Source organism: Dermochelys coriacea, chromosome 5 (genome assembly GCF_009764565.3).
Source record: "Dermochelys coriacea isolate rDerCor1 chromosome 5, rDerCor1.pri.v4, whole genome shotgun sequence".
Taxonomy (NCBI): Eukaryota; Metazoa; Chordata; order Testudines; family Dermochelyidae; genus Dermochelys; species Dermochelys coriacea.
In genome coordinates, this window is record NC_050072.1 from 89,674,669 (window position 1) to 89,702,078 (window position 27,410).

At 42.5% G+C, this 27,410-nt stretch overlaps 1 protein-coding gene across 1 annotated transcript; it reads left to right on the plus strand.

Moving 5' to 3' along the window:
• The first annotated feature begins 6,971 nt into the window (after nt 1–6,971).
• On the plus strand, nt 6,972–20,579 carry ZNF367 (zinc finger protein 367). The gene is made up of 5 exons (XM_038403410.2): nt 6,972–7,748; nt 10,737–10,887; nt 15,778–15,897; nt 16,251–16,389; nt 17,856–20,579. The coding sequence occupies exons 1-5, from the start codon at nt 7,410–7,412 to the stop codon at nt 18,091–18,093; spliced, it is 987 nt and encodes a 328-aa protein (XP_038259338.1). The 5' UTR covers nt 6,972–7,409; the 3' UTR covers nt 18,094–20,579.
• The last annotated feature ends 6,831 nt before the right edge of the window (nt 20,580–27,410 follow it).

Genomic DNA, 27,410 nt, shown 5'->3' on the forward strand with positions numbered 1-27,410 from the left:
CGTGGCCCCATCTCTAAGGCATGGTGTAAACCTAAAACCGGGGGAGGGGGGGACGGACGGGACTTTTTGGCCCGATGGCCACATCGGGGTTGCAAAACTGTATGGAGGGCCGGGTAGGGAAGGCTGTGCCTCCCCAAACAACCTGGCCCTGACCCCTATCCGACCCCTCCCATTTCCCACCCTCTGACTGCCATCCACAGAACCCCGACCCATCCAGCCCCCCCATTCCTTGTCCCCTGACCGTCCCCTCCTGGGACCCTCCGCCCCTAACCGCCCCCCAGGACTCCTCCATCCAGCCCCCTGTCCTCTGACTGCCCCGACCCCTAACCACACCTCCATCCCCGATAGGCCCCCAGGACTCCCACGCCTTTCCAACTCTCCCTGTTTCCCGTCCCCTGACTGCACCCCCAGAACCTCCGCCCCATCCAACCGCCCCCCGGGACTCCCACACCTATCCAACCGGTCCCTGTCCCCTGACTGCCCCCCGGGTCCCCAGCCCCCTAACCGTGCCACTCAGAGCAGTGTGAATGGCAGCCGTGCCGCCCAGCCGGAATCAGACGCGCTGCCCTGCAGGAGCGCGCAACCCGCCGCCCAGAGCGCTGCCAACCTTGTGGCATGGCTGTGAGGGAGGGGACAGCGGGGAGGGACTGTCCTGCCCAGCAGGGAGGTCAAGGGCTGGGCAGGACAGTCCCACGGGCCGCCATAATTTGCCCATCTCTGACCTAGGTCAATCTAGCTGTGTCTCTCAGGGCTATGAAAAACTAAGGCACCATAGTTAGGTCAACCTAGCCCCCATGTAAACGGAACTAGGTGCAATGAAGAATTCTTGCATCCACCTACTACCGCCTCTGGAGGGGATAGTTATACTACTGCAACAGAAAATCCCTTCCATCCATCTCTGAAGTAAGGGTCCGCATTAGAGCGGAGCACCACAGCTGGACCACTGACGCTGTTGTTGTATTCAGGGCCGGATTTCCAATTAGGCACAGCAGGCACGTGCCTAGGGGCATCGTGAAGTTAAAAATGGGTTAAAAGTTTCAATTATTATGGGAAACACGAAGGTCAGCTGTAGGCAGAGGGGGTGCTGAAGATGCTGTGCCTAAGGGGGCATAAGGTGTAAACCTGGCCCTGCTTCTAGTGCAAATGTACCCTCAGTAATAATAATTAGTCTGGTACTAAACTGGTAGAAGGTTGATGCTGCTCATCGTATAGTACATTATACCCAGTTGTATAGAAACTCTTTCCTTAACCTTTGTATTAGATAATTTTAATATTAGCTTTAATTAAAAAAATTATTCCTGTAAGATGCCATAGGTAAAAGGGGGTGTAACCTTTGCAAAGGTCAAAACAGAAGACTCTAGGATATCCTTTCAGATTAACTAATGAAATAGTACACATTAATTGAAGTCAATGGAGTTCTGTCCAATCAGACTATGGTTGAATTTGTCTGTAAAACATTTACTATTCCTTTTCACTTACACATATTAAAGATTATGGTGCCAACAACTGTAGCAGAGTGTAAAGCACAGGCATTTGTAAAATATTACTTGATTAGTTTTTCTTTACACAATAATCCCAGCAAGCTGGTAAATGTGCAGACTCAATAATGAGAAAATAATGCTATTATTACTCAAGAAATCAGTTGTTTTGCTTAGAGGACGGTTGGGGGAAGCAGAGGGAAAAAGAATGCCTAAAAGTTGTTCCTTGAAAGTCTAAAGGCTTCTGGTTGAAGTCTTCTGGATATCTTTACACAGTCAAGTTAAATTGACCATAAAACTGAAGGGCTGAAATTAGAGGTTAAAAGGAAGAAATAGGGATTCCTGATAAATATCCTGGGAGGTTGACCAAAATAGTGTTTTCTCCACCTGTCTTGTGAGGAACTCGGAGGGCTTGACTTGGGCTAGGTAATACCAGATTGGCGACCTTGTTTTTAGACTGACATCTCAGAATTGCTTTCTTTTTGGGATTGTCTACATAGAGAAATTAACCAGACTAGCTACTGGATGTGAATAAAGATAAACCTGAAAAAAAAACCAACACTTTTTCTGGAATAAGAGTGTCTACATGGGGAGCTATTCTGGAATACCTATTGCACTTTCAGTTCCCCTACCTTATTCCAGAGTAACCTCCCCATATAGATAAACCATAAATCTCCTGCCCTTATGTTTTCAAAGAAAACCATGAAAAAACATAATCTGAGTGCAAATCAGTGCAGTGTTCATTGTCTGCCTGCATCTGCTGATAGCATGAAAGAATAGCTCTAATGGGGTGTTGACTCAAATGCCCAATAATGAAAATTTAAATGTCAACTTTAACTATTTCACTGCAAATCAAAGCATATATGAAAAAAGAGGAAGAATCATATTATTGAAGTTTGCACAATTCACTATAAATGTAATTTTATTTTCTTAAAACTTGGGTAAGTACTAGCACATTCTGTCCTGTAGTGCTAATAAAACAGATTAGAGAAGAAAGCATCTAAACCTCACCATGAGGAAGGCAATGCAGCAGAGAACCACTGGGCATCCAAGCCTTCCCAGACCAGCATACTGGCTGCCCTCACCTGCATTTACAAGGATTGATTGAAAAAATCATATAAGTAGTCATGGAAATGTTTTAGTACACGTTGCATGTTTTATTCTCCTAATAAAATCACCAACAAGGAATACAATTGGAGATGGGCCCAGTGGATCTGAAAATTTCTCTAAAGTTTGGCTTTGTTTGGATCTGAGTTTGTGAGTCATTCTGTTTTAGAAAAGTGGCCTCCCACAAAGCTCAGATCTGATGCTGAGCTTCATTGCCCTTTAGGGTTCTTTTAATGTGGGGTTTTTGGTTCAGAGTCCCTTTTAAATAAAAAAATACTAGAAATAATCTTAGGAGTAATTATCAAATATTATAAAATTAATAGAGGTGGCATAGCACCACATAAGCAATGAAAACTTGTATCCCATGAAGTTGATGGCAAAGCTCTCATGTAGTAATTGTGTATTGTATTCAAAATCGGAGAGAGAGAAAGCTGAGTTACTGTACTGTTAGTACTTCTGTGGTGCATTTTAGATCCCTGCATGGGACTATTCTTTAATCTCACTCCTGCTATTGTTGCAGCAGGTAGTGTGGGACACATAGGATCCCAATCCCACTGCAGGGCTCTACACTCGTCCCATGCAGGGCTCCAGTACTAGCCTGCTGCCTATAGCCTGTCTGAAAACCTTGTTCTCCCCCTCGCATTCATCATCCTTACATTCCTAAACATGGCTCACGTACTGCATGTTTAAGAGGTGTTGTTTTTTTTTTTACTGCTCACAGTAATTTCCATTTGGCTGCTGTCACGCTGGCAAGTGGTACAAAGTCCTCTTTGCGCTGCAAAAGCAATTTGATACTCACTGTACTAGTTGAAGGAAGAGTGTAAATGGGCCAACAGTGAGGGATGTTGGCAGAGCTTAAGGAAAATGGCATTAGTACTATAACTTTTTTGTTGGGTAACTGTTTCTGACAGATATGGCAATATCCTGAACAAACCTTCTTAAATTAAGTTAAACATTATTGAATTAAGTATTTTTGGAACTCCATTGTATTAAAAATGCAAATATTTATGTATTAGTGTGACATTGTATGAAACTTCTTTAAGAGGAAGACAGAATTAATACAATATATGGGAAGTACCGTGGGCAGCAGAAAGTGAAAAGAGACTGGAACAAGAAGGCAAGACTGAGCAGAAGGAAGGAGGAGATGGGGTGCAGCAGAATTCTGGACCCCCCCTTAACAGACATTGAGTAGGGAACTCATGGAGTGAGGAGGACACTGTGGCAAGAATGTGTACAGGTATTGTTTTTTTTCCCCACACAGCTATGCATCTCTTATTCTTGCTGCATAAAGTATGGCTGGTTTAGAATTTTTTTTTTCAGTCTGTATATTTTTGCTTTAGCTATCACATGTTCCTGAAGATTTAAACCATACACCAGTTTGCCCACAAAGTGGAGCTCTGCCTCTGGGAAAGGGAGTGCTTAAGCTACTGGAATGTAGAGGATCAGCACTGGTCGTAGGGCCCTAAGGCAGCTGGGCTGTGAGCTCCCACTTCCAGCAGGGATACCCAACAGAGAGAGTGTGCCAGAAAGACTAATGGAAGAGATGACTGAAGCCTGCCCAGACAAAGGGAGCTTAAAAGCATATGGGTCCAGTGTGTGGGAAGTGAACCAAACACAGCAGCCTAGTGAGTGTCCAGAAGGGGGAGTTTGACCAGACCTATGACAAGAGTAAAAAAAAAAAGAATGCAGTTATCCTTTTAGGTGTATATTGGATAAATTCAAATATACAGGTGTATCTATTTCCAAATCTTTTCTCTTCATCTGTTAAAAACATTTTCTAATATTAATGCTGATTTTTTTATAAGCTGGATAGGTAGTATTTATTCTGTATTAAACATGAACAAGCTTCACAGGTTGTCTTCATACTTCTCAATTTTGAAGCCTTAAAAAAACACACACCACCACACACCTCAAATGGATAAAGTAAAAGCTGATAAAGGCCCTGGGTCTGTAATGCAATCTGCTCGTGGGACTGCTGGATCCATGTGAAGTAGTATTAACTTCAATGAGAATCTTTTGGGATGTAAGTATCCATGCTAGCAGATGCTCAGATATGTTGGCAATGGTTAGATAGGTTCAACTAATTTTTTTTTTTTTAAAAACACATGGTATAATGCTAAATTATCCAAGAGCAATTTCACTATCTATTTTCAGACAATTTATTGCTACCATTTACATATTGGATGAAACTTGGAAATCTTTTTGGTTACACAGAATCATGTGCTCTTGTAAAGATATAAATTAGTAATAAAATTTCTGTTTTGGAAAACCAGATGTGTGTTATACATGTGAAAGACAAAGATCCCAAGTACTTCAATCAGTGCTGGAGAACTTCTATTCAAAACAATAGATTGGACACATCTACTGATTACTCCATATTGCGGATGGAATAAGTAACTGAATCAATAACAAATTGGATTAGAACCCTTCAATATGCTGTTACTGGGAAGATATATCAATGGACAAATATCAAGAAACTAAGGCTGCAGCTATTACTCTGCAAAATAACAATGCAAGAAATTGGCTACATGCCTAGAATTTTTAAGCATCACAGAATGGAACAAACTTGTCTGTACATTGATTAGGGTAGAAAGGTTAACTCAGCAAATTTTCTTGATACAGATTACAAATGATGTTCACCTTAGTGCACATGAAACTGTTAATGTGTAAGGAAATCAAATACTAATACAATTCTATTGCAGCTATAGGTTACTTCTGATTCAGTACCAAATAAGAGTTCTGAATAATTTAGGATGCTCTAACTACAGTTTTCAGAGTAGCAGCTGTGTTAGTCTGTATTCGCAAAAACAAAAGGAGTACTTGTGGCACCTTAGAGACTAACAAATTTATTTGGAGCATAAGCTTTCGGTGAGCTACAGCTTATGCTCAAATAAATTTGTTAGTCTCTAAGGTGCCAGAAGTACTCCTTTCCTTTTAACTACAGTTGTACATCCCAGTGGCAAACTGTCCCCCAAGTATCACAAGGGCTTGTTTCTAAAACTGACATGCAGCACTTTAAAAAACGCATGTTAATTGAAACTGATTAAGACAGGGCATCTGATATGTAGTATGTAGGAAGTTATCCTGATTGGAGCCTTTAGATGCTATTGCAATATGAACAGGAATAACTTTAAAATGCAATCTCTGACTGTTGTGAGAGATTTGACTTTTCAAGCTGAGAGCACAGGGTCTTCACAGGCAGATTTTTCCCCCCTCCTTTTGATAATGCTGCTTTCATAGGACAACGGTTCTGACACTTCAAAAGCACACTCCCACTTCTTCATGGAAGCATCTACAACGACTGGGCAGTTACCATCAACCAGTATACCGATGGTAACTATTTACTCATCTAGTTAAAATGCCTAATTTTGTTTCAAATGAAGCCCTAACAGCGTTGTAAAATCCGCCCTCCAGGTCTCGGGGCAAACAGACCACAACAAACATCCCCTTGGGGAACTTAGTCTTCCAATGTAGGCAGAGCGGAGAAGGACAGCAGTCCCGGCCGGCCCAGCACAGCCTGCCAGGGCCTCCTCGTCAAGTCACGGCCCCCAGCGCGGAGAGAATCAGGGGCGGGTCCGGCTCGCCTTGTGTAATGAAAGTCAGCTTCAGCCTTGCAGGTTGCAGAGAAAAGCTTGAGAACGGGCCCGACAGATGAACAGCGCGCCCGCTGTCCTTGCTACGTCTCCTCCCGAGGAGCGCTGGTCACTCTGCCCGTGCCCGAAATCAGCAGACGCGGCCACCCCCGCAGCACAGGGGCTCTATGCAGGCGGTGGCAAGGCTGCCCGCCGACCGCTGGGCCGGGTACGTCCCGGCGCCTGCAGCGGCCCACGGGCCAGTCGGTGCGTAGCCCAGCGTGGGAGAGCCGGGCTGCGTCCGCAGCAGCAAGCGGCACCTGGCAGCGAGCGAGGCGGAGGTGGAGCCTGGAGCGGGCGGTCGCTGGCTTAACAGTGCCCGGGGGAGGGAGAAGGAGGAGCCGCCACAGGCCCCAGCAATACCTCCGCCTAGCCACTTTAAGATGAACAGGTGACCCAAAGCAAGAGACGTCATAAATGGTGAAAGCGCGCGGGAAGCTATCTTCTGCCTCCACGATTGGCCCAAGGAATAAGACAACAACAGCGCCCGCCAAACTCAGCAACCCGCCCGGCCTCTTTACGGCCCACCACACTGCCACGATAGCCCCGCCTCCTTCCTTCAGCGGCCCAATCAGCACCCGACCAGCCCCATCGGAGCATCGCCGCCGCTGGCCCGCGATCCCAAGAAGTTTCGAATTCTGTTGGCCGGAGAGCTCCCCCGCCAATGGCGGGGCCTGGATGCCAGCGAGCTCCACCCACATCCCGCCCCCGGGGGCGAGGCCGACCATTTTCTTACAGGTGATTGCTTGAACTTGGCTGTCACTCCATTAAGTATCAACGAGATTCGGTGATTGGTTCCGCCCAGGCGCGAAATGTAACGCGGGAAAATCTTGGGCTCGGCAGGGGCCGGGCTGCCTGCAGGTTCGGAGGGGTTGCGGCGGCGGCGGCGGCGGCTCGGGCTCTGTTGTGACCGAGGCCAGGTTGGGGAGCCGACACCGCTGCAAACGAGAGAAGCGCAGGTGTGGCCCCTTCTCCGCGGGCCGCTGCTATGGCCGGCGGCCGCCGCTGACACTGCGGCTCAGCAGGTCGGCGGCCGGAGCGGGAGGGGAGACGCTGCGAACCGGAGAGGACCGGCCGGCGATGAGTGGCTGAGGCGGTGACAGGCGGCCGTAGGGTGAGATCTCGGCGCCCGGGAGAGCGGGCCTGAGCCGCCACAGAGATTCCCCGCCCCGCTGCCTGCGAGGGGCTCGCGATGGCGGAGAGGCCGCCCCCGGGCCCCCCGGTGATCTTCTGCCAGGACTCCCCGAAGCGGGTCCTGGTCTCCGTTATTAAAACCACCCCGATTAAACCGTCCCGGGGGGGCGAGGAGCCGGCGCCCCCACCGCCCGTCCCCACTAGCCCCGGCTTCAGTGACTTCATGGTGTATCCCTGGCGCTGGGGGGAAAACGCGCACAACGTGACCCTCAGCCCCACGAGCGCCGCCGCTCCCTCCTCCGTCCAGCAGCCTCGAGGGGGGGTGGTCAGAGCCTCCAGCGGGGAGGATGAGGAGGCGGGCAGCCCAGATAGCGGCGGCGGCGGCAGCCACCTGAAGGTGAGTTCCGAGGGAGCATGCCAGGGAGCTGGGCACGATGGGGTTAAACCCTCGCCGGGCCCATGGGAACTTTGGGCCAGAGCGGGGATGGGGGAGGCGCCGCCGCCGCCGCCGCCGCGGGGCGCTTGTGGGCACTGGGGAGGGCGGGCGCCGGGCGTCTGTCGCGTTTAAAGGGTGAATCTGTGGCCACCACCCCCGATTTAAAGTGAAGTCACTTCCGGGTGCAGCTCGTGCGCCGGTGACGACACATTCGCGCGCCAAAACTATGCCCGCCGGACGCTCGCTCGGCGTTTGCCTGTGTCATATGCTGGCTGGGAAGGGCGCGACGGCGCTCCGGCTCCACTTTGTGCGCAGGCGCGGTGCGGAATGTCAGTCTATAAGCCTAGGGTCCCGCGGCGGGCGGGGCTGCCTGCAGTCTGGGCGTTCGGGGGCTGGGGCGCGGAGATCGGGGCTGGGAGCAGAGCTGCGGGGAGCGTGGCCCAGTGACTTGACGCCCCTCTCAGTAAACGCTCGGGTATGGGGGTCGTTACAGTGGTAGAATTTCACCTGTTTGCAACACGTGGCCCTTTGCAGCCTCTGCAGTGCAGCCCCACCCCGCACGCTGCTTCTGTACATCCCATGAAGTGAGCCGTAGCTCACGAAAGCTTATGCTCAAATAAATTTGTTAGTCTCTAAGGTGCCACAAGTCCTCCTTTTCTTTCTCTGTGTAAATGCTCCGTAAGACGCCAGCTGTGTCTCGCTGATTCCAGATCACATGCTCAGCTTCCAAATAAAAATGCTTCTCCAAACTGACAACCCGGCAAAGCCAGCCTGGCCCTGAGAGTCCAGTTGTGCTCTTACTTCCCACCCTCAGCCTTAGTAACAACTGAATCTGTATGGAAGGTAATAATCTCTGTTGTACTGCAACCCCAGCCAAGGTGTAGAGTGTGAGGAGGTAATCTGGTCGTCCAAACTTCCTCTTAACTCATGCTTGCAGTTGAGGAAATGTAAATATTTAAATACATGATCCTTCTGCAAATCGGCTGGTTGGCTGAGTTCTTTCAAGATTCAGGCTCCTCTAAAACCATCTTTTACTTCATTTAGATCCCAGTGTTAAAATAGGAACCTCCAAAATGCGCATTACTAAAAATACTACAGTGATAAAAATCAGAGGGCTAGCCCTGTTTAGTCTGGATCTGTAAAAGCAGCAAAGAGTCCTGTGGCACCTTATAGACTAAGACACATTGGAGCATAAGCTTTCGTGGGTGAATACCCCTTTCCTCGGATGCATGTAGTGGAAATTTCCAGAGGCAGGTGTAAATATGCAAGCAAGAATCAGGCTAGGGATAAGGAGGTTAGTTCAATCAGGGAGGATAAGGCCCTCTTCTCGCAGTTGAGGTGTGAACACAAAGGGAGGAGAAACTGCTTTTGTAGTTGGCTAGCCGTTCACAGTCTTTGATTACAGCAACTCTTTGCTGCCTTTAGTGATAAAAATGTAAATAGTAACTTAGCTGAGTTGTATAAGTCTCAGAACAATGCATTCCAAGACTTCTTGTGTATTACTTGCATTCATACAAATGCTATTGCCATGTCTTTTCTGGACCTGAAGTTTAAAAATGTGCTCAAATCAATCTGTTAGCTGACAGAGGACTATGCATGATGTAGTAGTTCTCTCTTTCCTTTTCACAAGTGGAGCTGTTCAGTTCTGACAAATGTTGCCTCTTGTTCTATTATGCCAGTCTAACTGATCCAAAGTTGGAATGGCCTTTATACTTTCAATTATAAGTTCATGGTGTCAATAGTAGGGAAAGGGAGAAGTTTAGCGGGAGGGGACTCTCAATCCTGAAAAAAGAAAAGGAGTACTTGTGGCACCTTAGAGACTAACAAATTTATTTGAGCATAAGCTTTCGTGAGCTACAGCTCACTTCATCGGATGCATTTCGCATTTTTGCGAATACAGACTAACACGGCTGCTACTCAGAAACCTCTCAGTCCTGACACTCCCTGAGATAGGAGCTAGGTAACTTAGTCTAACGTATTTTAAAAGTTACAAAAAAAAGTTTGGCTCTTTCCAAAATATTCTAGAATATCATATAATAGTCTTCCCTCTGCCAAGATGATAGTGCTGTGCAAGTGGGTTTCATCATGGGAGGTGAAATCAGTGATGTTTTTATTTACACTGTGTTCCTCAATCCTTGAACAAGAGTACTCAAGCAGCACACAGGCAATCCTCCTTTTTCAGGAATCTAAGCCCAAACACCAATGCCTGGGCCAGAGTTGCTCCCTGGAAACCAAGAATTTACTTTCCTTAAAGAGATTAAGGCGGAGAACAAATTGTGCTGCTGCTTGTAGTGGCTACCCCAAAAAGAAATTACTTCACCAATTTAAAAACAATGTAACATTTATTTGAAGATTGAACAGAGCTCATATGCTGAGAACTTTTTTTTTTTTTTTTAAACTATGTAATAGCCATCTGGTGACTTCTACCATAAAATAATTTAGAGTGCCGGATATACCCAGACTTCGTATTTGCTGTGCTTTTATGATATGCTTATTTTTAAACAATAAACTGGTTCAAGAGTTAATGTTAAATCGAGGTAATCCCTGGGTCCAGCTCTTTCACCTGTGTGTGTGTGTGTGTGTGTGAACTTGAATGCTATTGTTGTGTTTATGCAATGACATGTTTCTAGTATCTAATTACTTGTGTTCTTTAAAAATGACATTTAAGCTGGAGCCTTGTGATTAACTTGTTTTCAGGGAAGAATAGTTGCTATGGATTTAAATCTCTTGATGTGGTTCTTTTAAGGTTTTGTGAATAATTACGATGGAGGAAAATAAAAGGTATTAAACAACTGTATTTTCCTGATGTGTTGGTACATACTTTCGAGAAACAGAAAGTTTCTGTTTAGAAAAGCTTCCCTTGGACTAAATCATTTGTGTCTGCAAGTACTATATTGATATTTTTTAAACAAACTGCACAGTTTCTTAACAGTGTGGGTTTTTTGATAGGATGGTATTAGACGTGGCCGACCAAGAGCAGACACAGTGCGAGATCTAATAAGTGAGGGAGAGCATTCATCCAGCCGAATCCGTTGTAACATCTGCAACAGGGTGTTTCCACGAGAGAAATCTTTACAGGCACACAAAAGAACTCACACTGGTAAGTGAAAGGAATGTGATGTTGTGCATAGAAAAAATATTTATCAAGTAGAAGTTCTTCCATTCTTACAATTAGTATTCTGGTCTCATTATTGAATGGACTACTTTTTTCCCTGAGGTCTGTTAGTTTGGTCAAGACCTTTTTATTTTTTTTTAATTTATCTTTGTGTAACTGCTTGTGTTTATACTGGAGTAATTGTGGCAGAGCAACCAGCATTGCTATGATAAAAGGAAACATTTAGAGATGGTTTCCCTCTGCTTTAGTTACATGTTACATTTAGTAACTGAAAAAGAGAAGGAGGATTTTTTTTCTTGGTTTTACTCTATATATGACAGTACTTTTCACTTTCTTTTCTCTGTTTCCCTCTTGTGTGGGTCTTTTACACAATAATGGAAAGGTGAGTGCAGAGAAGGAAAATGTTAATAAATCCATAAAAATTGAAAGGGGAGCTTTAGGCCAGGTATAATATTTTGAGCTTAAAAAAAAAAAATTGACTAGATTTAAATAGACCCTGCCCCCTCTCATTTTCTTCATTACCACCCCTTCTTTTTGTGTTTTATTATTTGATGATGTAATATGTTTCTGGATTAAATTTAAGGATAAAATTTCTTCCTAGGAGTAGTTATTTAAAAATTATGTAGTTAACATGCATTTAGATCAGGGGAGATCAGATTTTTTTTTTTTTTTTTTTTAAACTTTATCTAGTGATGAAGTCTAGATGCTCCGTTTTGCTCAGCTCTTGCTATTAGGGGGAAAAAACTGCTGACTGTCTTAACACAGACCTTTGACCACCTGACTAACACCTAACTGCATCTTTTTGGGGAAAAATAATGTAAGAGTGTTACAGAAAACTGGCTAATTCTTTGTTAAAACATTTATGTATTGACAAACTGGACCCATCTTGCTTTTGAAAAGCAAGATTCATGTTCCCTTATACTAAGCGTAATTGAACAGATTTTTCTTATGTACATGACATATTCTGCAATAAAATATCACAACACTTGATAATACCTTCAAAATACCTGTGGTTTATTTTTCTGGATCAAATAAGGCAATTCTGCCTGCCTGCCTGCCTGCCTGCCGGTATTAAACACCAATTTCTCTATTCTTTTTTGGTCATGCACAAGATGTCCTTGTATTTCATTTTCCTCGGTAATGTTAAACTTCTATCCCTGAAGTGCTAACCGCTTCAGATTGTCTTAATGGAAAACTCGTTGGGTAAGATACATCCTTGGTGGTGATACTCTATTGACTTGTGTAGATTTACTACAGTACTAGATTTGGCCAGTTAGATCTCACAAAAAGACTGTTTGCCCATTTCATTTACTTTTGAAATTTCCGTGTAGAACAGGAAGGCAGAAATTATTAGCTGTATTTATTATTTGCACATTTGTCTTCAGCTGACCTAATATTCTGCCTCTAAATCCTGATGTCCTTTCTTAGGCAAACTCCCATTGACTTTAGTGGTAGTTTGCCTGTATAACTGAAGGTCTTAACACTTTTCTGTGGACAGCAAGCAGCAAATAGCTGGGAAGAGAAGAAAATCTGAAGTTCTTTTTGCAGTCTTCCTGGAACTGCCCCTCCTAGCTCTAGCTATTAGGGCTCTGTAAAGGACAGAAGCCTTCTTGGAGCCATTCTACCATTGGTTGGGTCGCATATGACTGCTTAGTAGTAGCTGCCAGAGGCTTTGGAGAGGCAGGAAATGCAGCTTCAGACTGTAGTATTGCTTCCCCTAAACTTTCACAGTGAAATTTGAAGCAGGGCAAGGTTCATCACCATAATGAGTAGCATATTGCCAACCCCATTCACAAGTCACTATTATTCTTCATCCAAATCCATATCAAGCTCTTGCTTCTGTGCAAGTCCAGGAAATGCTAAGTGTTGTGGAGGCAACAACCCCATTTTCTCTTGGAAAGGGTAGGATCTGTGGATTTCTGTGCATGGATCAAGGGTGATCTGGCTCCATTTATGGACCTCAGGATTTGGCCGTAGGCTAGGGACTTAGACCCAGATTCCCAAAGGTATTTAGACTCTTAACTTCCATTGTAATCAGAGCTTTATTTCTGAAATGTTAGCAATCCTGTTTCTTTTGGCCAAATAGTATTTGTTTAGTATCACCTAGTGGTGGAATTGTGAACAGTACTACAGATTTTGAACATAACTTCAGCCAAGTGCCGTCCTTCATGTACTAGACAAGAGGGGCGGCTCCAGCCTCTTCCCAGTGCAGGGCTGAGGTGGGCTAGAATGAAAATTGGGAGGGTGGGGGCACTATACATGCTGTGGGCACACATGCTTATTTATTTTTTAACAATATGCACTTAAATGTGTGTTTTATCTGTTATCCTCCGAAGGGGAATAAAAATACACAGATTGATTGGTTTTAAACTTCATCTATAGCAGCTCACTTGTGCAACAGTTATTTACAGAAAACCAATAGGAAAAATAATTAAGCCAATAAACTAATAATAACTAACAAATGCAAACTTCTGGGGAAAAAAATCACTGGTTAAATAATATTAATAGCTAATTACTTTAAATTGGAGAAAGTACTGTATTATATTTTAAAATTCTGCCATTTGCACATGGCAGAGTAAGATATTTGGAGACTCGGAGCCATGATATAACTCATGCTGCAGTCAATCTGGAGCAGGGGGCCTCAGTGCGAGAAAGAGAACTGAACACACAAGTGCTAGAGAAGGCATTACCTGGACACCTTCTGCTCTGTGCTCAGTCTTTAGCAGCAGCAGGAGGAGGAAGTGGGTGGGAAAGAGAATGGATGCTGGGTCTATGTGGCTCCTGAGCCCCAGCCAGTTTGCAAACCGAAACGTCGTCAGCCTAAGCCAGAGCATGTGCAGCTGCAGCAGGCATGTGGCAGGGAGCCACACTCTGGGGATGTGAACCATGTAGGGAGAAAGCAGAGGTGCCATTTCAGATGGGGGAGGGGGACTTTTACTGTGATTCCAGGGGCTACTTAAATACCTGAATATTCCAGGGTTTTTTTGCAGATAACTTTAGAAATGAACTGATAGGAGCAGTGTATCTAATTCCTATATAAAGAAAGAAAAACGTATTTAAAAACCCCTATTAAAGCCATATTTTAAGTTTAGAACAATCAGGAGATAATACAGCAAGATAATCCCAAACTTGAGGTATACATTTTGGAGCCTTAAGACCGATATCAGAAACACAAGTTAGATGCTTTGTATGCTATGTTTAGTAGAGATAAATAAAATTGTCTTATTTTCTCTAAAAGACATACTCTGTGTTACTGCCGTTATCTACTCTATTTTAATCAATTATTTTTTACTCCACTAAAACGTATTTAATTTTTAATGTGATTGGTTTTTTCCTTTTATTAAGGACAGGAATTTATTTTTCTAATTATTTTGTCATTTATGTTTACCGATCATGTATGTGACTCACTAACATTGGACTCCATTACTATTAGTATCAGACTTGGAACTGCATTTATTTTTGTACACATTTTAAGTTACTTTACAAATATAATGAAAATTGAAAAAAGTGTCCATCTGCACAATGTTTAAAGTTATGAGTTCAGCTAATTTTTTTTAAACTTGTACTGCTAAAGTGAGTATAAGCTAAATTTACATTCTGGAAGGACGCTATTTGATTGTACCACTTTAAATAATTAATGACACAGCACAATATGGTAAAAGTAATGATAATTACTCCAGCCAGGGCAGATTAGATATTTTAGAACTCACTACTCAAAGGATTAAATTTAAGCATAAGAGAAATAAAATTATGAAATGCACAGTCCAGTCAAAAAACTAATTTAACAGTACTGTAATCCTTAATGAACTTTGAAAGAATGAAATTACAGAGAATATATGTGCATTGTGCGTTTTGACAGAAAGTACTAAGAAATAACAATAATAGTGAGTCTGTGTGTGTGTGTTTGTGTGTGTGTTGGAGGGAGTATATGAGAGACTGTGTGCCTGTGAGTGTGTAGTGCACTGTCTCTTTAAGCTGAACACTCGAGCCTGAACAATTGTTCAGTGCAGCAGCTGCAACTCCCACTCCTGACAGAGGCACCGGCACAGACAGGCTCTCTGTCCCCCCAGCTCAGCGGAGATCCACTCAGGCACAGCAACCTCTAACATTGGGCAAGCTCCCACAGAGTCCTGCCAGCCATGGATCAGCTTCCCAAAGAAGGGGAGACTGTCAAGACAGCAGCTGGGTGGCTGGAGATCGTTGGCTGCTGGTCAGGTGCCCAGTTCTGAGGGGGGGCTAAGCCAAATTTTGGAGTGGCTGTAGCCTCTGCAAGCCCTCCTCCTGCTAGACAAAGATTAAATCAGTCACCCCATAATATAAATATTTTTGTGCTTATGCAAGAGGATTTCTACATTTTACCACAACATAATCACTTCTGCTGTATTAGGAACACTCAAATCCCTGTTTTGTTTGAAAATTACTTCTGTTATAAGTAACACCTAAGACTGTTGCAACTGAAAGTTAATAGAAAATATTTTTTCTGTAGTTGCTGTTTACTTTGTGTTAGCTCAGTTTATTATTCCTTTATATTGTCACTTTGTTTCTCATTTGTGTCGGTCTTTTTACATAGTAACATGGGAAAGGATGTGTAAATTGCAAAATATCATTGTAAAATCACAACTGTCGAGAACTAGGGCAAGTGTAGCACCTAAGACAACTTAAACACTAACTCAGTTGACTAAATTTCAATTTGATGTCCTTGTGGAAGTGGATTTTTACTGTTTCTGGGCTATGATTATTTTTCCACAAAGAATTCGTTTTTTCATCATTGATTTAGGGGATCCTCGGCAGAAACACTGAGCCATGGACAATCACTAAATGCTGTCCAGACTTTCTGAATTTATAACTCTTAAAATTCTACTCAACCTTTTTTAGGTGAAAGGCCTTATTTGTGTGACTATCCAGATTGTGGAAAAGCCTTTGTTCAGAGTGGGCAGCTCAAAACACACCAACGTCTTCACACAGGAGAAAAGCCTTTCGTCTGCTCAGAAAACGGTGAGCCATCAGAAAATAACTGGCAGTATTTAAAGCATGGGCAAGTTTGGCAGTAGTATTAGTACTACCATCCACATGTGCCCTGGATCTCAATTTTAGATAATCTTTTAAAAGGGGGGAAAATAAATCTGTGTGCAACCACATAAACATTTGTCAGTTTAAAAGCAAAGTTCTTAAAAGTATAAGCAGATTGTTTAAACAATTACTTAATTTTTTGATTATAGGGCATTCTATGGTGAATTGAATCCAGATTTTAGAGCGGGAAGAGTTTAATTTAATTTAGTTTCGTAAATTTTGGGCTTACATGTTGGACAACTGCTTTTCTTGATTATTGTCCTTCCTTTTTTATTAAGGATGTTTAAGCAGATTCACACATGCAAACCGTCATTGTCCCAAGCATCCCTATGCAAGACTGAAGAGAGAAGAACCCACAGGCAGACTGAGTAAAAAACAAACAGCTGACAATAAAGCTGTTGCTGAGTGGTTAGCAAAGTAAGTTCTCTTAAACTGTGACCATCTAGAATTATTTATTAAGATGCTGAGAGCACTGAGGTTTGAAATGTCAGTAGAAGCCAAAAACTTTTACACTCATGGTGTCTTTTGTCATCTCAGTCTATTTTTAAATTCCTGTTGAATTATAATACTTTTTATACAACCTTTATGTGAAACAATTTTTAAAGACTCTCATTATTATTTCTCTGGGTCTTATTCACCTTGCAGTTCTTGAATGTATTGATTCCTTCACACCTGTGCCACAAGAAAGAGTTAATCTAGCAAAGGGCGTATCCATAGAGCCTCTAAGAGAATTAAAATTGTCATCAGTATCAAATATGGACTTGGTACCTTTCACTGGCACAACCATCCCAAATCAAACCTCTTCTTTTAGGCACTTGTGACATAGTTTCTCAGGAAGCTCTTAATATTCCCTCCATGGTTACACAGATGTCTCATTTTGATGAATGTGCTACTGCATGCTGTATAAAAGCATTGTACTCCAAAGATGATACAACACACTTCCTCTGTTCTTCATTTTCTCTTCAGGTTGAATGATTCAGCTGTTCCCTAGTGTGCTATTTGTTTAAATTCCAGAGGTTAGAATTAACTTCTCTAGTTGTAGTTGGTTTTTTTTTTTTCCCCCTTCTCTATATGATTCTCCCTTTGAGTGGCTCTCTGCTTATTACAGCAGCTGTTAATATAGTGCTTTCCTTTGGTACTGCAGTGTTCATGCTGTTAAATATGCATGTATGAGGGAAGGTGGTGGTAGATGTAATAAGAGCTGACTGACTCTTTGGAGAGAGAGAGAGAGAGAGAGAGAGCGAGCGAGAGGGAGATATATTGGTCGGTCTTGTAGTGGACTGGGACTTGAGATTTGAATTCAGTTCCTGACTTCGACAGACTTCTAAGCTAGTCATTTAATCTTAGTTTCTGGGACATTAAAATTTCTATTTGTAAAATGTGGATAACAATACTCCCTATCTTCCTGTCTTTGGAACAGCGTACATAGGGTTTTGGTGGATCCTCCATCACCAGCAACTTTTAAATCAAGATTGAGTGTTTTCTAAAAGATATACTTTAGTTCAAACAGGAACTATTTCAGGGAAGTTCTCTGGCCTGTGTTTATTAAGGAGATCGGACTAAATTATCACAGTGGTCCTTCCAGGCCTTGGAATCCATGATGGAGGTGTGGGAACAACATGTAGAAAGGATTTCGGGAGGTGTGTGTGTGTGTGTGTGTGTGGGGACAGGGAGCTGAATACCACATCATCTTCCTGAGGTGGAAAGCTTTCTGTTAGTTTAAATGCCACAAAATAAGGGCTGAAAAATTAGCAATTGGAATGAAATGAATGCTCCAATCATGTTTTAAGATTCTGGTTTGGAAGATTCTTGTCAGCTTTCAATGAAACTTGTTGTGCAAGTTGGATGATGCTTATAAACTATGTAAAACTTTGACTTCACAGGTATTGGGAGACAAGAGAACAGCGCACACCTACTTTGAAAAGCAAAACAGCTCAGAAAGCTGACCAGGAACAGCAAGATCCCATGGAATATCTTCAGTCTGATGAAGAGGATGATGAGGAAAAAAATAGTGCTCCCTCAGCTGCCCGCCGTCGTCTTCAGGAGCAGCGTGAACGCCTGCATGGTGCACTGGCTCTTATTGAGCTTGCAAACCTGGCTGGAGCACCACTGCGACAGTAGTGTAGGAACTGAATCTGCCAGTATATAAAATGTACTGCCTGGTGGTACTTAAACAGTTAGATCCTGGGCATAAGCTAAGCACCTTATTTGCTTGTCATAGGCTGCTATTCTGTAGAATTTATGAAGAATGTTGTTGCCTCACAAGATGGGGTGAGAGAATTGCACTTTTTTGTATGGTAAAAGACAGATGTAAAGTTTTTAAGTATTTTGTAAATATGGGACTGCACAATGCAGGGTCGACAAATTGCATATTGTGGAAAGTTAGATTTTTGCAAGGTTAATTCATTCATTTGAAGCAGTTTTCACAGGAAGCACTTTCTGAACATAATCCTTGTATGAATAGGAGAATTGTATAGTTAACAAGAGGAGGATTATTTATCTGACTATTTAAACAAAATTACATTTAGTACGTTTGATAATACTGTAAGTAGTGATGCAACCAAGTCTTTAATGGCAATATATTTTACCTAGTATCACTGAGAAGAGGGCAAAGGTTCTAACTTGTGGTGGGGAAGAAACTGGTTATGTAGAAACTATAAGAGTTCAGGATCTTCACTGTGACTGCCGACTGCCCAAAGTATGAGACTGACTTCGCTATCGTATTTTAGACTTGAGATTTCAGTAGAATCTCTTGGTCTGAGTAGCACTTGTTATTTCTAGCACATGATGTTGGGAACTTTTGCACATTGTCAGGCTTATTTGAAAATGAATGATTAGTCTTGCAAAGTCTAGACATAAAGGTAACAATTGGTAATATTTCTCAGATATTTTGGACCCTGTAATGAGATTTGGCACTTGTTTTGTTAATAAAGTGGGTATTTACAGGGTGGTATTGATTTGTAGTAAACTATTTAGACCTCTTATTAGCTAACACTAAGTTTTAAAGTTCTGCTTTTATATGACTATTAGCAAATAGAAGCCTCCATATTCTTTTGTTTTAAGTGCATAAAGCCACCTTATTGCTTTACTTCAGGATAAGATGTCAAGTTTGTGTTCACTAAGTGTAGTACAGCTATCAGTTAAACACTGCAGAAGAATATTTGCTGTTCAACTAGAAAATAGGCTTCCAGAGATAGTTGCAAGTGTGTTTAAATTGTATGGTTTCATATATCTTTCCCAAATAAATGAAGTTATAGAGCACTGCTTAGTGATCTCAAGCACAAACTGAAAAGTAAGGTTAGCAGTACATCCTCATCACCTCATGTTTTATATTGGTTTTATCTGACTTACAATACAACAGGCTTGTCTCATGGTCTTATTTTGCCTTTCTTTTGAGCAGCATATAACCAGAGATGCGTAATATGCTAACAGATGATAAAAAAATTTATTGAATTGGGCATGCTCCTGAATATACCTTTTTTTTTTTTTTTTTTTTTTTTTAATGTTGGGCTGCTGGTTTAGTGGATAACTGGATTTTTTTTTTTTGTTATCTTCCAAATTTGACCACCTGCTCCTGTAGTTCATAACGTTACCCAGGCTATAGACTCCTCCCTCTTATCACAACAAAACCAGAAAATATAGATGTGAAGGGAAGCCATTTTTTCTGTTAGTGTGAGAGGGAGGAAAAAGTACTCAAATGACTTGAGAGAGTAATTTTTTTTTAACTGATTAGATGAGGACAGATGTTTCAGAAATATAACATGATTATAGTAGAGAATGCAACTCTTGAATTCAGTTTTTCTAATTACTGATTCCTATAATGGCATGAATTTTATTAACCTGGTACATGTCTACAATTGTGTTGGTGCACTTAAGTAAACAAAGGTCAGAAAGATTCTAACTTTTAAGTGGATGTGATTTTTAGATTTACCAATGCAGTTCTTAATTTCTTGTGTTCATTTCCTTGTTAATTTATTTGGCCTCAAGCTTTTTAAAAAAAAAAAAAAACATTAAATAAAGTAAAATACTCTTCTGTGGCCACCTGGGATATTCTAACTACATACAACTACTTGGCAATTCAAAGGCAGTAGCTGTAAAACCTCTAAAACTAACAGTGTTGGGCCCTAATCCTTCAAGTGGCTGGACGTGGGCAGACCCCCTATGCATGCCCACATGGAGCACCACTGACTTTATAGGCATTCCATGTGGGCACAGGGATCTGTTAGTAGCCAGTTGCAGGATCAGGACCCTGTATTGGGGTTGGGGAGAACCCGTTTCCCCAATCAATCTATTGTAATAGGTTCGACACATTTATAGTACTGGAAGAAACTTTATACAAATTATTCAGTACATTGAATTTGGTCTAACTAGATACGTTCAAGCAGCTTAATCTGTTTTGTGTATGTTACACATTTTGGGAAAATACCAACTAGAATTGTTTGAGGTGTTGAAGACTGCTTTTGGAGTATTTTTTAACATAATTTTGAAATGTTCTGTGCTGCATAAGTGTCAGTTGTAGTTTGGCATGATTTAACAGCAAAAGAGTAAAAGTGCTGTAATTTTCATAGGTGCTCCAAATAAAAGTTGGTTTAATTTTAAGTTTAAAATCCAAGTGTTAGCAGTGGTAATTTTTGACCATGTTTTTAACTGTATTGTGTCAAGCTAGTTGCTCTTGACTCCCACAAGTTCAATCACTTGAACATATCAGCAGGGTGGATTTGATTTAAATCAAATCTATTTAAATCACTAGTCAGGAAGATTCAATTTAATCATGTATTTCTACATAAAAGTGCATTCTTATTGGTTGTTATAACCTTAATACATATTCCTCACAATTCTGAGATTGATGTAGGTTTCATTTTTAGGAGGTACACACTATACACTTCTAAAGTGATTTATTTTGAAAACTTTTTAGATTAGTTTTACAGCTATATCAGAAAATGAATGATTGTTTGGTTATTTCATTTACCAAAGGTAATTGAAGAAATCTATGAAGTCGTTGGGAGGTGAACTATCTCCAATTCAACAGACTAATCAATATTTGGAGGATTTTCTTACCATGCTGTATTAGGAGGAGAACATCACCAGACAGACATTTTAAATTGCTTTATTTAACTAAAACAGTGTTATGTATTTTTTTTTTCTTCAACAGCAAGCATAGAATTTTAACAAAACAAGCATGTGGATTTTTGAATTTAAACATTCAAGTTTTTTTAAATGAGGTTTGTTTTTAACTAAAATAGTTTAAATGAAATATTAAAAAAACCACACAAACAAATTAAATGGACTGTCAGCTAAATCAACATGAAACTTAAACTGGCTTCTGCAGCAAACTCCGTCATCTTCACCTTCATTTTCCTGTTCATAATCTGGAAAAGGGAAAAAAAAGCTTTCCTGCTTTTTCGGGTCCCAACAGATTTTTCTCAATTTGGAATGAATTAGTCCAAAGGAAGAAAATATTCTTTCTATACTGGTAGAAGAAGAAACTGCTGTTAAAAGTGAGATTATCACTTCAACAGTCTCTGAATCCAAGTGCTTAAGTGACTTCCACTAGTTCACTGGTTTGACTTTCTTTAAAACATCAGCAAACATATTTCCTGAATGGTTCTTATTCCCAATCTCCGTCTCTTTTACGGCCTGCTGCTATTATAGGTTTTCCTTCTAGTGAGAACGGTATGCTAGATCTCAAATCAATGAAGGCTACACTCAGAAAGACCTCAAGACTCCTGGAACATGCTGCTCAAACGGTTTCACTTTTGTTTCTACTGCCTGTCCCTCCCTTCTCACGTTTATCCCGACTTCTCCTTGTCCAGATCTATTCTGCCCCAACAATCTTCTATTCATTGAATTTTTTGAAATTTTGCACTTTTAGAGAGAGGTAAGAGATTGATTGTGTACACAAATTTGCAGAGGGACAATAGGGTTGAGGTCTGTTATTTGTCACCTATATATTATTTTAAAACATTTTTGCTGTTAACAAGTATGTTATCTCTGGAGACATAAATCCACAGTTTCAGAACTGCAAAACTAAGCATCTCTGATATCTTCTAGACTGAGCACTGAGTCCTATTTGGTAGATAGAAAGATTAACCTAAATACAGTAATCTATACAGAAGCCCCTGGAATCCCATAAAATTGGGTCCCTAATCCATGAACTATTGAAGCTCATTTACAAACCTTTTCTAATTCTGTAGTATGAGAATATATTCATGTAATGATTTTAAGAATTTATAATCCGTATTCCATGATGAGATACATTATAGCTCAAAGACATTGCTAGATAGGTTTTTTTCCCTCAAGAAGCATTTTATCAAAAAAATCCAATTTAAATAAAAACTGATTTTTTTTAATAAAAAAAACATTGATTTTTATCCACCCTGCTTATTAGTATTTTAGATTAAGGTAAACTATGGACACTAGAAAATTAATGATATACAACTGGAATTGTCCTGCAACATTGTCCAGAATACTTAAGTAGCAAGACTGGTTAATAACACAAACTATAATTTCATCAGACTTCTATACTTGGCTCTCTGAGGGGACAAAATTGGTAAATAAAAGCATTGTTAAGGAAAACAAAATATTTTTATAAAGATAATTTCCTCTCCTGAATGAGCAGGAGGAAAATTCGTTACCTTGAAGTGACTTTTTGTAAGTTATTAGGAAGAGTGGCAATTGGCATGTGGCCTACCCACAAGAAACTGAATGGAGATCACAGAAGAATCTGATAGTAACCACTCGTATACCCTACTGATCAAATCCATAGCTGAAACAATTACCTAAAATGAGCAATCTGCTTAGATTTCTTACGAGGGGGCAGAACCTACCTAAAAGTCTAACCCTGGAATTTGTGTACGCTGTCACTTTCTAACAGGTGCTCTTTTGTGAGACTCTTGCATTCCTATACAACAGGCTGTACAAATACTGTACAGGAAATTGCAGAATTGAATCTTATTTGCATGTCAGTACCACCTGAAGAAGAGCTCTGTGTAAGCTCAAAAGCTTGTCTCTTACTCGCAAAAATTGGTCTAATAAAAGATATTAGCTCACACGCTTTGTCTCTCTAGTACCACTTAATCACATTTGTGAAGGTACTGATACAATTTAGCATTATCAAATGCTTTACGTGGAGGAAAGAGTGCATGTAGATGAGCAGAGCAGTATATGAATGTCATCAGCATATTAACAGGTTTCAGAGTAGCAGTGTTAGTCTGTATTCGCAAAAAAGAAAAGGAGTACTTGTAGCACCTTAGAGACTAACAAATTTATTTGAGCTTAAGCTTTCGTGAGCTACATCTGATGAAGTGAGTTGTAGCTCATGAAAGCTTAGGCTCAAATAAATTTGTTAGTCTCTAAGGTGCCACAAGTACTGGTTTTCTATCAGCATATTAGCATCATATACCAGCACCCCAACAGACAAGATTTCTTTCATATCAAATTAGCAAGAATGAAAGCCAAGAAGACTTGGAGATTTTGATTAAGTGCAATATACATGTTACACAATGAAAGTGGCCTATGCAGTTATACTGGGGATCAGTTTGGTAATGCAGAATGACGGCCTTCTGAAATAAAAGGGCTTTAGAACAAAGACCAGGGTAGCCCACTGAAGCAGCCTGTAAAGAAAGTCTGTTTCTGCAGACCTGGCCTCTATTCACACTGTATTTTGAGGCAGCTGGTGGTATCACTGCTTTATTACATTAAGAATTATAAATGTTTTGGTTTACCTCAATCTGTGCTCAGGGTAGTGAAAAGACTACCAATGAGAACTTTTTTTAAAAAAATTGAAATTGCTCATTAAACATATCAAAAAGTAATAGTAAGTGTAATTACTTTTTGGGGAACAAAGTATCTTTGACCTTTGAGAAGTATGACCATATCTACCATAAGAAAGTTGCACTGATTTATCTTAAAAATGTTTTTAAACTGATGTAGTTAATCTGGTGCAAAGCCCCATGTTGATACTCTTATTTCAGTCTGAGTAGTTCATTCTGATTTAACTTAAAACAGATATTAAATAAACTTTTGCTAAACTGAAATAAGTGTCCCACACGCCGCCTTGATTTAACTAAGGGCATGGCTACACTTGCAGATGTAGAGCGCTTTGAGTTAAACCCGCCTTTGGAGAGCGCAGTAGGGAAAGCGCTGCAGTCTGTTCACATTGACAGGAATAAGCGCACTGGAGTGGCCACATTTGCAGCACTTGCAGCGGCATTGGGAGCTGTGCATTATGGGCAGCTGTCCCAAAGAGCACCTTTTTCCCATTCTGGCACTGTGGCTTGTGGGAAGGGGGTGGGGGATGTGGCTTGCATCGGTTTGCATCCCAGCAATCCCTGTGCTTCTGTCCACATTTGGCACCATCTTTCAATGTTTTTTGTACTGCGTGCTCTGTCTTCCCTTTCGGTCTGCGGGAATAGAGCCCGAACTGCTGAGGAGTATGCTGACTAGTCTCGCCAGCGCGTCGCGTTTGGCAGTCGAGTTATTCCTTATGATCCAAAGTGACAGTGAGGGCTCTGACGATATCGACTTGAGTAACGCATACGACATGAGTTTGCTTGTGGCATTCACAGACATGCTCACCACTGTGGAATGCCACTTTTGGGCTCCGGAAACAAGCACTGAGTGGTGGGATCACATCATCATGCAAATCTGGGATGACAAGCAGTGGCTGCAGAACTTTCAGATGAGAAAAAACATTTTCATGGGACTGTGTGAGGAGCTCACCCCCGACCCTGCGGCACAAGGACACGAGATTGAGAGTTTCCCTGATGGTGAAGTGGGTGCAATCTGGAAGCAGACAACGCCAGACAGCTAACAATTAGTCACTAACCAGTTTGGAATTGGAAAGTCGACTGTTGGAATCGTGTTGATGCAAGTTTGGAGGGCCATTAACTGTATCCTGCTCAGAAGAACTGTGACTCTGGATAACATGCATGACGTTGTGGCTGGCTTTGCACAAATGGGTTTCCCTAACTGCGGAGGGGCAATAGATGGCACACATATTCCAATTCTGGCACCAGCCCACCTAGCCTCGGAGTACGTTAATCGGAAGGGGTATTCCTCCATGGTTCTCCAGGTGCTTGTGGATCACGTGGGCACTGCATTGATATTAACGCAGGCTGGCCCAGAAAGGTGCATGACACACGCATCTTTTGGAACACTGGCCTGTTCAGGAAGCTGCAAGCCAGGACTTTTTTCCGAGACCAGAAGATCACCGTAGGGGAAGTCAATATGCCCATTGTGATCCTTGGAGACCCCGCTTACCCTTTAATGAAACCCTACACAGGGAACCTTGACAGCAGCAAGGAGCGGTTCAACAACAGGCTGAGCCAGTGCAGAATGACTGTGGAGTGTGCTTTTGGCCGTTTAAAGGCCACTGGCACTCTCTGTATGGGAAGCTGGACCTGGCCGATGACAGCATCCCTGCTGTTATATCCGTGTGCTGTACCCTCCATAACACTTGTGAAGGGAAGGGTGAACGATTCACTCACGCATGGAACTCGGAGGTTCAACACCTTGAGGCTGAATTTGAACAGCCAGAGAGCAGGGCTATTAGAGGGGCCCAGCATGGGGCTACAAGGATTAGGGATGCCTTGAGGGAGCAATTTGAGGCTGAAAGCCCCCAGTAATGTCTGGTGCCCTGCACGGGAGTGAAGTGCAGTGGTTCCAATGTTAGTAGGAATCTGTGTTTGCTATGCTGACTTGCAGTGTCTGTTTCTTTTCTGGGCTAAGGTATCTTTTACTTTATGCAATAATAAAGAATGTTTTCAAATCCAAAAAGTCCATTTATTGAAAAGAAACACAACTGCTTGGGAAAGAAGAAAGGGCAAGGGGGTGGGATGGGGAATGGTACAATCACAGATTTGCATATGTCCTGTTATCATACTCAGCCTTCCGGTCTGGAGTGCTGTGCAATGAGTGCTGCACTTCAGGATAGCTATACTGCATGATGATGGGGGTTGAGTACAGTGGGTAAAGGTCATAGTTTTCAGGGCTAGGTGGTGAAGCGACAGGTGTTGGAGGCAGCTGGTGGCGGTAAGAACCCAGATGTTGGGGAAAGTGGGTTGGAGGTGACACGGGGGCACAAGGGAAAGAGTTTTGGGACAAGGGCTGCAGGGGGGCAGGGAGGGGGTTGGGCATAGTAGTGCTCCACCTGCATGGCTATCAAGTCCACTTGACACTCCATTATGCTTACCAGCCAATCCGTGCTTTGCTACCAGAGCACCGTGCTTTTGTGCCAGGGCACCTCATTCTGCTGGCGGATCCTCCTTTCACTGTCCTGCCACTCCTGCACTTTTCGATTTTCATTATTTGAATGCTGCATTACTTCATGAAACATGTCTTCCTTGCTTCTATGTGGCCTCTTTCTGATTTTTTGGAGTCTTTCGGCCAGTGATAACACGGATGGCTGAGATCTCAAGGTTGCATCTTTAAAGGCAGAATGCAACACTTAACAAAGGCAGCATTGTTCACACCAGACAGAGCAATGATTCCCCTGTACTTAAGGGCAGGCACAGTCTATATAACAGCATAATTTGCCCATCCCAAAGCGATCGCACATAACCCACAGGAGCACCAAAATGGTGAGTAGGCACAGGGTCAAGCATGACTGATTGTTTCACAACTGCACTGCCCTCTGGGTTTCTGTGCCTAGGGGAGAGCCAACAGCAGCAGGGGGCCCCTATACTGAACACTGTCCACACATTTTCCACAGCAGTTCATCCTGGAAGATATCTCGCTGCTAAGGGTGACCTGGGAAGCAAGGGAGGGTCTTCTACAATGTGGATTCCGCCTTGGCCCATATGCAGCTTGCCTGTGTGCAGAAACGGTCCCCCTGCCCCTCAAGGCACAGTGGCGCGGACAAGTTACCCTTACTGGGACAAGGAACACAGTGGCTCTCCCGAGAAACCTGCGCAAGCGCATTGCCCAAGTTCTGGATGAGACCTTTGAAGAGTTCACCGAGGCCAATTACTGCGATATGAGAGAGTACATCAACGCCCTATTCCACTTCTAGGCATGCACGCAGCCCTAACTTTCCTCGCCCCAAGAGCCCGCACCAAATAACTTCCTTCCCAAAATAAAAGCCACTTACCGGGAACCTCTTCTGGTGTCCTTCCCCAAGCATTGGCCGCCACTACTGGCTGCCTTCCTCCTGGCTTGAGAACAGCTCCTGGCTGCATGTATCTAGGGATTCCGGGGTGTCTTCCTCCGCCGGAGTTCCCTCGCTCCCACTTTGCTCCTCCTCCTGCCTTGTTGCACTGGGCTCTGAGGTGTCCATGGTGGTACTTGGTGTGGAGGTGGGGTCCAGCTCTTTGTAGAAATGGCAGATCACAGGAGCAGCACCGGAGCGGCTGTTTGCCTCACGGGCTTTGCGGTAGGCATTCTGCAGCTCCTTCTTATCTCTTTAATCCTGCACTGCAGTGCGTCCCAGTAATGGCCCC

What these genes read in the sequence shown, in the direction of transcription:
- ZNF367 (XM_038403410.2), top strand. Translation starts at nt 7,410, where the DNA reads ATGGCGGAGAGGCCGCCCCCGGGCCCCCCGGTGATCTTCTGCCAGGAC. An exon ending in ACACAAAAGAACTCACACTG is followed by an intron (nt 10,888 to 15,777) that starts GTAAGTGAAAGG and finishes AACCTTTTTTAG; the next exon opens with GTGAAAGGCCTTATTTGTGT. An exon ending in GTTGCTGAGTGGTTAGCAAA is followed by an intron (nt 16,390 to 17,855) that starts GTAAGTTCTCTT and finishes TTGACTTCACAG; the next exon opens with GTATTGGGAGACAAGAGAAC.